Below are 14,577 nucleotides of genomic sequence, written 5' to 3' on the forward strand. Positions count from 1 at the left end.
CAAATGGTAAGAGAGTATTTTCCCGCTGTTTTTAAAATTGTTCTAACATAATAAGGCTTTTTTTAACAATTTTTTCTAAATGGTTAATTTGCACATGGTTAACTTGCACATGGTTAATTTCTTGAACCGTTGTATTTATGTGAAATTACTTGTACCGTTATTAGTTATGTGAAAACATTTTTTTGTAAATAATTTAGTTTTTTAAATAATAATTTGTTAGTGTTATATTATGTTGTACTATAGTTTTCCAAACTTTCCCAACAACTACCATAGCTGGTGTTTTAATTTTATAGTCAGGATTTTGTAGAAAAATTTAGTCTCAAAAACATCCTGCTCACCTAATATTTTACCAGTGCTCAATGAAACCTCAGTAGAAGTTTCTCAGCCTAAAAGTTACTAATAACTCACATCTTTTTATTATATTTGCATACTTGCCAAAAAACTACTTTCATTACAAGTTTGTTTACATCTTTTATATAAAAAATAGCTTGTTGCACAATTAGAAAACGTAAATATAAGTTCAAAGGTAGTAAGTAAACATGCAACGAAACAAAAAAAAACCTATAGCTTAATCATAAACAGTAAGTTTTCTAAGTGCAGTTTTTAAAAAGTTTTGATAATGAATATATGTTCTACGTCGGATAACGTAAAAAACACATAATGGGAGAAAAAAAATGCACTTTGCAAACAATGCTAACATGTAACAACATTTTCTTGGGCAAAAGATTTTTTACCCACTCTCTAATAAATATAGTTGACACCACTCAACTACTTTCAAATGTTTTGGAAAGTAATACAAGTAAGTATTTTGTTCAATAAACTAGTTTATAAAGCAAGTAAAAAAGTTTAGTGATTTTATTTTGCCCAAATATAGTTAATTTATAGGGGTGTTTGGCTTGGGGAATAGATTTACTATAGATCTCATTTTCTTTATAGAGATATTAAACCAAAAAACGACACCTAAAAGTGATTTTTTACTGTATAAATATTACAAAAGTAATTAATTAAATGACTTAATTATGAACGTCTATAAAACTTACTTGAAACTCCTAAAGAATCATTAAATAAATTTACTGAAGTATACTTTGAATGCCGATTACGGACTAGTCTGAAAATGATCAAAAAGCAAATCAGATTTTACACACGTTTCTAACAAAAACCTTTTGGCAGTTTAAGTGTGCCTTTCCACTTGTTCATTTTTCGACGGGAATGGGAGAGGAAGGGGAAAATAGTCCTGGGAGCATTCGTAGTTTTGCTTCAGAAAAATTAATATTTTAACTAAGTATTATCACGTTATTATATTTTTCTTCTTTTTACCGTTTCCGTTGACAAACGGACTAGTTTAAAGTCGTCTTAGGTTTTTGGCCAAAACATAGAAAAAGAAAAAACAAATGTCGCTTTTAAAAAAAAACAATTAAGAAAATGCGTACTTCATAGAACGTCATTTGTGTCTAAGTAAAATAAGTACAAAATTTTTTTTTGATTTTCTTTGTAAATATTGAGTAAAAAAAATATGCATCTATTATTGTTCTAATCTTGAATGCAGTTTGTTAACATTGTTGAACAATTGTTTTAATCTTGACTACTGTTTATTAACATTGTTGAAATATATTATTATCTTAATCTTGCCTACACTTTATTGACATTGTTAAAATATATTTTTATTCGAATATATATTATTGCTGTAATCTTGACAACTGCATGTAAACATCATTGAAGTACATAATATACTGTATATTCCAAGAAAAGAAAAAAATACGTACCCTGATCTTCGACTTAAAACCGCCAAAAAAAGAAAGGTCGAAAAACTGTAATAATTGTAAAAATCGAGTTACTTTATCGAATAATGTAAATTTTCTAAAATTTTTCGGGTATTCTGCAAGAAAAAAAATTTATTGAACTTTGTTAATTTCAAAAAGTTTTTGACAATACTAATAATAAAAATTTTTAATTTAACAATCTTATTTTATTTTTTACTTGTAAAGCCCACGTATGGGCTCTATAAAAAATGGTGGTGACTTTAGTCATCCGTATCTTCATTGAACACCTGCTTGTTTTTTATAAATCCATTTTTTTTATGTAAACGTCTTTGTAAATATGTTTTTTTTATTAACAGCAATTATATTTAATGATAATAAAAAGTTTTAAAAGCACAATAATTATTCCAGTTGACTATGAATAGAAAACGTGTTGTACTCGAAAGCTAAAGTTTAACTATCAGTTCCATATGGAAATATTCTAGTTGGAGGTGTATATATGTAGTTTAAATTCTGAATTTGCTAAATAAATTAAAATAGTTGATATTTAAACAACTTTTCATTTTCTTTTTTATTATTTACTAAACTACAAACTTTGTAAAAAAAGTTATTTTATTGTTTCATTTTTTTTATATTATTAAAAATACTTTATACCATTAGTGAGGAAATATTAATGAGAAAATTTATTTTTAAAAGAAGTTATTAAGATGCCGTCTGATGTTGAGTCTCTTCATTACAATTTGAATGTTCTTTTACATGGCATTTTTTTGTATTCCGTGAACAAAACACAAATTGTAGCTTCTTGATCGGTAATGAAATATGCTGTTGTAAAACTGTGAATAAGAATTGCATTTAGGAACAGCTGCTTCCCACAACGAGCAGCCTTTCACAAGAACAGGTGTTATTTTCAAAATGTAAAATTTTATAAAATATAACATTAGTATTGGTTGTCACATATCTATAAGTGATCAAAATTTCATTAACTATTAAAGCGGTGTTTTTTAAGATCCCGGTGGGCGCCGAATTCTAAGTATGTAATTATTGTAAATTCAATATTATTTTTATTAATACCGCGCCTCTTATATAAGTATTTAAAAATTTTTATGCTACCCTTTACAATATAGTCACCCTTGCGACTTCTTAGTATCTGCATACATGCACATGTTAGAGTAGGTAATATATTTATCTATTATTGTAAACGTATATAAATATAGATGTGTTTATTTTAAACGCACAGAATTGTATTGAACTTGGACAACCTCTTTTCATAGTTGTTTGTTGATGCGTGTAAAGTAAACATTCTATGCACCACGTGAACTATAGACTCTGTACTTACTTTTCCCTTTATTAATCTGGTATTGTCAATGACGTTTCGTCTAGTCTTAATCAAACATTTATGCGTTTAATAAACTAATAATAAACAGTAATGGGCTTAACATTTTGAATACTTTTGATTGTTTTGTATAATTGTTATTAAAAATGAATATAGTTAAAAAGCAATTTAATTAACTAACTCGGTAAAACGATACAATTCGGTAACGCTTTGATAGTTCAATAGTATACCGACTGCTACCTGAACGCGTCATTTCACGAAAACTTTCGTTAAAGTAAACCGCTTCTACGCGTATCAATGACGCTTTAGGCACAATTTTTTTATTCAATTAAATATTGTCCAGCATTTAAAAAGTTGTTTTTAAACGTATCAAATAACGTATTTGAAAAACAAAGCCAGTTTAATTTAGCTGTTTTATTGTTAATTTTTTTTCTCTTAAATTTTGCGCTTTATTTTTGGAACCTTTTACTTACCTCATAAGTTTTTAATTCTGACTTTAAAAAATTACATAAACGATGTTCTAAGTTGACCTATATAGTGGATAAACATTACATTGCCAAACCTAATAAACTTGCAAAAAGTGAGCTACTGTAAACTTGCAAATATTTGGATCTTCTCCGCGAAACATCGCAAAAAACAAAAAAAATTTCATACGCAATTGGCTTGCATGATAAAACAATCATTAAAAAGCGAGTTTTAATGCAAAACAACTTTTTGAAAAAAATAAAATAAAATTATAATCTTGGAATAGCATAATTAAATATCAGAGGGAAAAAGAAAAAAAAAAAGAAAGTGATTGAAAAACAGAGGTAACCGAAACAGGAAAAAAAATTAATGATAAATTTATAATGCTGATATATATCCAGTCTAAAATAATTTTTATATCCAACAATATTCTATAGTTTTTCAAAAATTAAACAAACATCAAACTACAAAATTCAATCATTTCATCAATCAATTTTCTGTTCCTTCTACTTTGTGCATTGATTTTTTAAAATAATTCCTAAAATCTTGACCAGTTGATGTAATATGTTTCAAAATTTAATCGCTCTAGAATCTGCCTGAAAAAAGTGGTCCGTTTATTTGGCCTTCGGTGCATAAAAATTAAGATTATCATCATTGTTTTAAGTCTTGTAATTGGGTAAAAGTCTTTGTTTTGACTGTGAACACGGTCTTAAAACAAAATTAGGCCAAAAATATTATTGTCAGGTTAAAATCAAAATATGCAAATTTTAAAAATTACCATTAAAATAATAAAAACTTTAATATATTTTAACTACAAATATTAAATAAAAACCAGAATAAAACAATCTAAAACTTTAATTTACTTTAATAAATTTTATAAAAATCAAAAGAAAACTTTAAAAATTTAGATTTTAAAATAACTGCTAATACAGTTCACAAATTAAAATAAGTTTTGAAAAACTTTAAATTTTTACATTTTAACTAAATTAAATGAAACTGCATGTTAAGCAACTTTTAGATGTATTAGATGTTGTCCAACACCGTGAGTAGTTTAACAACACAGCCCGTAAGTTATTTAACCATACCCTGGGAGGGGAGAAAAGACTACAATCAATTATTACAATAATAATGTAAAAATTGTGAAAAAATGAGTCAACACTTCAAAGTAGTAAAAGTTAATGAGCTCTAGTCCTTTTAAGGGGACACTGGTCAATAATTGAAGAAATATTTTTAAAAGTACATTATAAAACCTTAAAGAAACGATAAAAAATCAACAGCAAATTTTAGAAGGATCCGTAACTGGCGAGCCTCACGCTCCACCTTCTGTGTATTAATTTTTCTGATATAATTTATTTACGTGTATTTATTATTTATTTATGTGTGAGTGCACGTGTGCAAATAAGAACTTTGGAAACTTCATCCGTATTAAGCAAAGAACTAATTGCGCCGCTTGTTGATTCTATTATTACATTTTTATCAATTATTTTTCTTTTAACTATTGAAAGAAGTAAAATAACTATAAAAAAATGAGTATTTTGTAAACCAACCAAAAGATATTTAACAAAAGCTGGTTTACATTATAGATTGGTTGCTTCGCAAAAGTTGTGAATCAACCAATTATAAATGACTATCATCTAACGTAATTATCTTAATAAACTTACATAAACAACTTTTAAAATGTTTTTGTTCCAGAAGCAATTCGGGCCAATCGAGCTTGAAAGAAAGTAAGTTATTGGGGGATTGGGATAACTTGAAAAACACCGACATAAATTTATAATGCCTGTTTACCTTTGTGCTTGTTAGTCACACAAAGAAGCGATGTTTTTAATTACTTTACGATGTAAAAATAGAGTGAAGTATTACTAAGAACTGGGTAGACAATCAGAAAATCTGGCGCAGAAAATTTGCCAATTGGATTACGTGTCTTTATAACTTTCATATCACAGGTTTGAGCCATTTAACTTTGTGTCAAAGCACACTCAGATCGTCGAAGCTCACTTAGGTTGACGGATAAATACAATGATCAACTTGAATCTTTTTGTTTTAGTAGTCTTTGTGCCTTTAACACACTCTTGTAAATGTTTACCAAAATCGTTTCACGAAGCTTATTGTCAGTCTGATTTCGGTAAGTTAACAATTAGATTAAAAATATCTTTTAGTTACACTGAGTGAATATATGAATAAAGTTTAATATTTATTAAAACCATTTTTAAACTTTTAGTAAACATTGTAACGGGTTCAATACAAAAAATTAAAAAAAGTTTCTAAGTATATTAGAAAAATATAGATTATAATTTAAATAACTTAAACGAGCTTTGGTTTTTCTATTTTCCAAAAACAATTGACATACGAAAAGATCTTTTTTTTTTTCTTTCGTCAATACAAAGAATCAGTTTCATAAAAAAGAATTGAATTATTTATTTGAATAAATTCAAATAAACTATATTCAATTAGTTTAAGTAAAAAAAATTTAAATAATTATTTAGTAATAGTTTTACATCTGGTGACTGTACTATTAAATAGACAACTTTAAATTGTGTCCCGCTGCAGATTTTTACTTGATTAAGGGACACGGCCTTGATCATGTCGAAAAAAAACCACGTAAAGTTTCTTTATACTTATTCTTTGTAATATTACTATTTTTATGTTTTAAATTAATAATATCGTAATTATATAAGCTGAAAAAAAAATTATTAGTTAAAAATATGAAATTTAGTTAAAAGTTAGTTAAAAATATGAAATTTTTTTAAATTGGTAAAATTATAAAGAGGCATTTGAGGTCGTGACGGTGACGTCAACATTTTGATTGCGTACAGACAGCCGAGAATTAAGAAAAAACAAATCGGATAAAAAATTCTAAAAAAATTAATTTTTATAAGAATAGTAAAATACCAACCAATAGTTAATTAAGTTGATACCTTTTAGGCAATAACGACACATAATAAAGTTGTGAGAAATAAAAAAGATCATTACAGACAATAGTTGTAATGCTAGTGTAATCTAGAATCAAATGCCAAGGTTTGCTAAGTTTAACTTCTGAAACTAACCGTCATAAAATCAGCCGTCATAAAGGCGTTGAAATTTTTTTTCCTTTACTTAAGAATAAAGCCTTGTTTGTAAAGTCTTTTCAAAGAGATTTTATTTTAACTTATGACAATAGAAATAATATGTATTATTTCTGAATTGTGTACTAACATATACTTGATATAACAAATAGAACTTTTTTTTAGCAAGTAATTTTAGTTTTAAAATTTGTTTAATCATGTTTTCTACTTGTACTTTTTAGTGATATCAGGAAAAGTTGCAACGGGAATGCGCATGTCAGTTGGTAATATATACTTACAGGATTTTGTTCTTGAAACACATAAAGTCTTCTTTCAAAAATCGGAAATATTCAAGGAGGGACAAACAACAGTTGTTTTAACTCCGCGTGCATTAGATCTTTGTAGTGCCGATCTAATTAAGAATAAACATTATCTATTAGGCGGAAGTATCAAACGAAATACGGTTTATGTTACAAGTTGTGGACTAATCAAAGAATGGTCTTTATTACCAAAACATTTAAAAAAAGCAATGCGGAAAGGAAAACTATCATGCGCTTGCATGGTAACCGGTTGCAATAGTGAAATTTGTAGTCGAGATATTGGAGGGCTTTTTCAACCTGACCAATGTCAATTAGGAACATCTAGAGCTTGTTATGAGCAGAACGGTGTGTGCACATTAAATAATGGTACCTGCGAATGGACTAAACTTTCAAAAAAAAAGGTTTTAACGTGTTTAAACAAAGCTGTTAACTTTAATGAACGATGATGTTAACTTTATTGTTTGATGAACTAACATATAGATAGTTGATGGCTTGTTCATTAATGTGGTGATTGTCTGATCATTGAATGGTTGGTCAACTCTTTGTTGATTTGATTTATTGCCCGATCATTAATAGGCATTTTAGCAGTTTATTGATTATTAAAAACTCAGTCAAATATGCTCAAGACAAAGTAATGCCAAATCGCTCAGAAATTTAACAAATAAAGCAAAACTCGATCAAAACTCCATTATTACAAGATACACAACTCCAAATCTTCTTTAATAATGATTTTTCTTATAAAACGCAATGAAGCAGAGAGTATATAAAAATACAGATTTCATGCAACCAACACGAATATATCTCATATTAAATAACAAAATAAAATTATAAAGGAAAAAAAGAAATGTTATAAATATGAAAAAGCTGAATATTATTTAAAAAGTATTGCAATTAGAGTTTCATTATTTAATTAATAATTTCATTATTCGTATCGTTCAAATAAATATTAATTTTTTTCAAATAGATAGTCCAATAGTTCAAAACTATTTAAAATCTACAAAATTCAAGTAGTAAATAAGCTTTTATAGTATTAGTAAGATTTATGAAAGACATGACTACTTAATAAACCTCTTCAGGTATAGATGAAAAATAAGGAAAAAAATAATTAATTAAAAATGGATTAAGAATTTTTCACAACAAATGAAATGCCGAGTAAAATAAAAGAAAAAATTTTTTATAATGAATATAAAAAATGTCACCTAAAAACTATAAAAATTTAAAACAAACGTTCTAATACTGAAAACAAAAATCATTGTTATATAACATTTTAAATATAGAGTTAAAACTCTAAACGCAGATAAATCGTTTAATGAAATTCTTAGTTAAAATTAAAACAAGTAAAAAACGAGGAATTCATTTGGCTGAAGAAACCAAATATTTTATTAAAGAACTTAATTACTATCGATAAATTTGTCAATTCAAAAGTTTTGCCCATTTAAAAATAATGATTTAATTGGTTTGAAACTAATTTAATTTTTAAAAAACACTTTAACTAACATGGAATCCTGGACTTGATTGATGAAATTAAAAGTTCCTTTAAATGGAATATTCTTTAAGTTGACTTTATTGATTTCTTTAAAGCTTTTGAATTGTGCATAAAACTAAAATAGTATAAGTTGCATGGTATAAAACGTTTATGAAACTTATGGATAATGATTACTAAAGTTTCCAATCCATATATAACGGAAATAACAAATTTACAAATTCAACTTTGTTTTATTGCGGTCTATCCAAGTTGCCGTGTAAATTGTTCCATATACCTGTTTGTAAATACATTTCTGTATGTGGAAATGGAAGAATAATTTTTAAAGTGGAGAAAGTTGCTTCATTATATGCGGATGTTGTTTATTTTAAATGCCATCATTCGCACAACACAAATATACAATGTAGTAATGTATATTAAGTTATAATGTAATAAAATTTAAAAATAGTTATAAAAATACATTTAATATATTTTTTAATATTTTTAATTTAATACTTTAGTTTAGTACACAAAGTAATGAGAGGGAACTATCTTCCACTTATCTTTCTACGCGTAAAGTAATCTATATCAAATATTATATATATATATATATATATATATATATATATATATATATATATATATATATATATATATATATATATATATATATATATATATATATATATATAAAATCTTCAATAGTTAAACTGACTATACAAATTTATTCTGTAACCACCTTGATTTTCAGGTTCATTTGACGCACACATTAAGCACTAAAAGCTTATATCTAGTTTATAGATACCAAGTTATCTTTAAATTAGGATGACTTACTTAAACTAGGATGACTACTTGAGCGCCGTTTTTAGGTTTACAGCTGAGCCAACAGTTTTTTTGCGTTAGTTGGTGCAACTGTATTAAATTTGCAGTTAATCACTTTACATATTTAGTTGGCGCTATAGAATTGCTTTTGCAGTTGGACAAAATCACTTTATGGGTTGGTTGCAACAGGATTGAATAGGTAGTTGTTTCAACAACATTTTACGTTAAGGTTTTTGAATAGATAAATGATTAGTTAAATTACAGGTGACACATTTTAACTCATTTTATCAAAACAAACAAGATTGTGAAACATTCGTGGTATAAACGTTGTCACAAAGAGCAACCAATTGTATATCAACGTGAAATCAGTCATAAACCTTCGTTGGGTCAGCATAACACTGACAAAATACTACTAGCAGTGGCACAACGCAGTGCTATTTCAGTACAACGTACACATTGCCTTCTTTTCCATTTCAGTAAAAAATAACGCTTTGTTGGCCTATCAATAACATATACGTTAGAGTATATGTTTCATCTAAATTGTACTTCTCGGGTATAAATTCTTTTTTTTTATAAAAAGTCTTATTACACAACATTTTTTAAACAATACCAAAAAAATTTTAAAAAAGTATTTAAAAATATTAAAAAATACTTTGGCTCCTTTAGTAAAACTATTTAAAACAATCTTAATTTAACACGGCTAAGTCATGTCAATTAAATCGAGCCACTATTACTTAATTTGAGCAAACTAGATCAGCTGGTGGTCTTTGAGCTTTTGCAACTGCTCACCGCATTTAGACATCGGGAGTTTTTAAATATTTTCCTCGTAAAACATTTTTATGAAAACCTGAGGTAGTCAATTGGAGTGCACTATCTTCCTATCTTATTAGCATTAATAAAAATTTACCAGAAATTTACTTCAATGTTTACGCTTTCAAAAAAAAAGCTTAACAAGTCTCCACAAATCAAAAAATTTGAGTTAGATAAATTTTTTTTCTTTTTATAGTTAAAATATTTGTTTTTTACTACCAAATCAGTAAAAAATAAATTATTTCCTAATATACATGACATTGCATTTTGTTCCACCTCCTTAATGCAGTTTAAAAATTAAAATTATAATGTGCTATCGCCGTTTTATCTGTTTTTATTTGAAATTCGTTAAAATCAAAATGGCAACCGCGGTAGATTTTTTTGTTGAAAAATTACAACAAAACGTTGAAGGTAAAATATGTATATATATATATATATATATATATATATATATATATATATATATATATATATATATATATATATATATATATATATATATATATATATATATGTATATATACATATATATAACATACTTTTCACGTTCTGCTCGATCATTCTTCAACATTACATGTTTGGAAAATTTTTGGGTTTGCTCCTCAGTTAGATTTACTACTTTATGGTATTCATAACATGTATCACATAAATCAGTTTTTGGCTTTTGAAATTCGATGTTAAAGTCATGCTTAAATATGAATCTATACATATGCTTATTAACAGGGGCAATATTCTTTTCTTTGCAATAAGTAGAGTAAAGTTCATACATTTTATTAAGATTTAAAAAAGCTTCAAAATATTCTTTTTTTGTTCTTTTACGACAGTAGCGTGATGGTACACGTGGAAATTCATTGATATGATCTTTAACACTTTGTTTTGATCTTTGATCAACAACCTTTTTGGTGTGTTTCCCCCATTTTGAAAAGGCTAGGCTTCCAGTAGCATCATTCTTGTTTTCATGATGATAATAAACTCTTCTACTACTTATATTTAAAGTAGTGAGGTAAAATTCTTTACAAACTCGAGTTTGCAAATCACCAACAAAAAAGCTGTAATAAAATGAATATGTTTTTCGCGAATTTTCATTGATGGTTCAATGACTTTTCTTCTGGAGTCGTTCAGTAGTTCTAATGTAGAAATGCTTTTTTTGGGTATCATCCATAGACCAAAAATCAGAAAATATATGTGCTCGTTCTTCATCACTGATATGTTGTCTACATTTAAATTTACAAGAATTTAAACAGTCTTTTCTTGTGGTTACAGACTTGCGTGGAACATTTTCTCCTTTTCTATTTTTATAAGCTTATATATGAAGGCATTTCAGGTCGTGCAGGAAATGACCTTGCAAGTAGTGTAACATGCTTGTTAGAGAAGATAATTGCTGACCACCCAGATGTTAATAAACTCATACTATGGTTTGATTCCTGCGTGCCTCAAAATAGAAATAGTCACATGTCCATTGCCTTACGTGAGTTTTTGATACGTTACCCAAAAATCAGGGTAATAGAGCAAAAGTTCTGTGAATCAGGGCATTCTAGTATTCAAGAGGTTGACAATATACATAGTCAAATTGATAGAGCTCTAGCTCCTCTTGAAATATTTAGTCCACTTGGTTTAATCAGAGCAATTGCTAATATTCAAAAGAGAAATCCTTTTTCTGTCAACCAAATGAAAAGATTGGATTTTAAGCATTTTTCAGCTATTGCAGGCTATTTTAATTAAAACCTTGTTTCCTATACCCAAATAAAGCATCTGGTTTACAGGGCAGAGTTTGCAGATCATATATACTACAGAAAGTCATTTACTGATGTTTGTTCAGAAGTACGAATTAAGCGTCTTCCTAACAATCCACGATCTTCATTAGCTGTGGCAAGACCTCTTGCTGTTGTACCAACGGCTTCTGTCTTAAACCAGTGTGCTCAAATTTCTAATGATAAAGCTAAGGACTTTCAAAGTATGTTCAAGTATATGCCTGCTATAGACATAACATTTTATAATAGTATTTTAAAATAATTTATTTTAATGTCAAAATATTTATGTTTTATGTTTATGTTATGGTGTTAAATGGGCTTCTTATTAAAATTGATATTTTTAATGAATTAACCAGATGTGCTTACCTTGCTGAATTTAATCTTTGAGATAATATGTTCTTGGAGCTTATTTCAACCAAAGTTTTATTTTTTTGTAAAAATCTTGGTACATACTTTAGATAATTAAACTTTATAAATATTGCATTTATAAGTTTTTTTACTAGTTAAAGTAAGATTTTATTACAATAGATATGCCAAACAGTTCTTTAACTTGCTACAATATATACAATATTTATACAAAATACTAATTTGTATTATATTTTTATATAAAAAATGGAGATAGAACAAAGTAATATTGTACTTTATAAGATAAGTGTGTATTATATTGTTCTATCTCCAAATCAGGGTGTGGTAATTCAGATACCTGCACATTATATCTTTTGAAGTATTTACTTTTAAACTGTGGTAGCAAGTATGGGAAATTAATATGAATCTAATTTGTTTACGTCTTTTATGTTTAAGTGGTCTACAGGTCCTTTTAAAACTTTGAATTTGATTTTCTCAAATAATTCTAACCTCGCGAAGTAATATCATTATTATTTCCTATAAAAACTATTTAATGCTCGAAATTATTCCAAAATGTTGTTAACTTCCCAGCTCATTGACAGACGGGTTTTTCGTCTGGGCTTACGGGAACGGAATTTTAAGGGGTAAGTGCTTTGGTATCCGGATGGGCCCCATATGGTTAAAAAATAAAGGAAATTTGCTTGATAGGGTTTTATCTGGTTTTTATCAGAGCCGAAGGATCTGGGGATGTGACGGGGATTGTGCGTGAAATAAATTTAAAAATAAACTTTTACGCATTATAATTTTTGTATACATTCTATTTACATTGTAATTAAAGAGAAAATTTTTTTTCGATGTAATTTTACAATGTATTTTTTCGATGTAATTTTACAATGTATTTATTTTTTGGCTACCGACTTTCGGTAGGCTATCCACGGCGTTTTTTCACTGTGAAACTCCATTACAAAGACGTTTTAAAATTTCATTTATTACCATTATAAATTTTTTAATATTTTTAAAAAATAAATTTACAAAGTTTAACATATATGTTTAACATATGTTCCGGTAACAATTAATCATGAAGTAACTATTCCATTGAGACACTGTTTGCATTTTTAAAATGATCAAAATATAAAGTTTTGTTTCTGCTAGTGATGGTAATAACTGCTTTAATCAAAACTTAGGTTTAGTCAGAAACATTTAAAAAGAGCAAACAGGCGAATGTTGTGATAAATAGGTTATATTTAGGGAATTTAAAGCTTTTAAATCGTTTTTACAGATCCGCCTATTTCTATTGATTTTTCTATATTTTATGCAAGCAAAATGACTGATGTTAACGAAGTTTACCCACTGTGAGATATAAATATTAAGTGTTTATATATTAATGCAAAAAATGGTTTTATTGTTATGCATCTACCACATTTTTGAATCATTGATATTTTCTGACTTTGATTTAAAATTGTACGCTTGTAATGTTAACAGTAATATAATACAAACTACTCACATACAAACAAAGATCATGTTATTTAATGCCTTTTGCAGCCCAATCTATGGATGTTAGCTGTGGTATCTTTGGAGAAAAGACTCATTTCATCGCCTATGTTTTGCATATAATAACGCACTTCGCTTGATATTAAACAAGCTACCATGGAACAGTGCAAGTGAATTCTTTGTGAAACATGGTGCCCATTCACTTAATGTTGTTATTTGCAAGCAACAATACTCCTCACTGTTACTGCTGCAGAATAGCGAGAACCTCGTCATAAAAGCTTTTGTTAACTCAGGCAGGTTCTTGCAGTCTCCACTGATGTTTAAATGGAGAGCTGAGTTATATTTATAACACTTTAATTTCTTATCTTTTTTTAATTTTATTTATTTTTTTCTTGGGCTTTCTTTATATTCAAGTGCGTTAGTCTTAGTTTTATTCTAATCCACTTTATTTTACCCATTGTATATTTATTATATTGGGCCTTGAGCCTGTCAATAAATTTTGATTGATTTGATTGATTGATTGATAGTATACATAATATTATGTATAAATTATGTTATTCATATATAAGTTATTTATATATAATTATATATTATTATAAATAGTATCATTAATATACTATATATAATATATTATATATAAAATAATTATTATATATAAAATGATATATTCAGTTATATATTAATTTATATATAAGTTATTATTATTAATAATAACTTATACTTACAATACTTATACTTGTAAATACTTATAATACTTAACTTATGTTTACAATATTGATAAAGTTTTTATTGATATGAACTTTTGCATTCAAACTTTAATTATAAAACTTTAATTTAACTTGATATCTTTAATATAAATAACGATAACTAAAAAAGTTATTATATAGATCATGATCATATGCTTATTTATTATAACTGAGTTATAGTAAGTTGCTTTTGTTTTCCATAACTTAATTTTAAAATACTGGGATAAAAGT

General features: G+C 27.0%; 1 protein-coding gene across 1 annotated transcript; it reads left to right on the forward strand.

Annotated features, from left to right (window-relative positions):
* Positions 1-5,436: 5,436 nt before the first annotated feature.
* Positions 5,437-7,810, forward strand: LOC100207920 (metalloproteinase inhibitor 2). Its single transcript, XM_065814949.1, has 2 exons — positions 5,437-5,680; positions 6,842-7,810. The coding sequence occupies exons 1-2, from the start codon at positions 5,575-5,577 to the stop codon at positions 7,363-7,365; spliced, it is 630 nt and encodes a 209-aa protein (XP_065671021.1). The 5' UTR covers positions 5,437-5,574; the 3' UTR covers positions 7,366-7,810.
* Positions 7,811-14,577: the final 6,767 nt, after the last annotated feature.

The sequence above is a fragment of the Hydra vulgaris genome, chromosome 13 (assembly GCF_038396675.1).
Source record: "Hydra vulgaris chromosome 13, alternate assembly HydraT2T_AEP".
NCBI classification, from domain to species: domain Eukaryota; kingdom Metazoa; phylum Cnidaria; class Hydrozoa; order Anthoathecata; family Hydridae; genus Hydra; species Hydra vulgaris.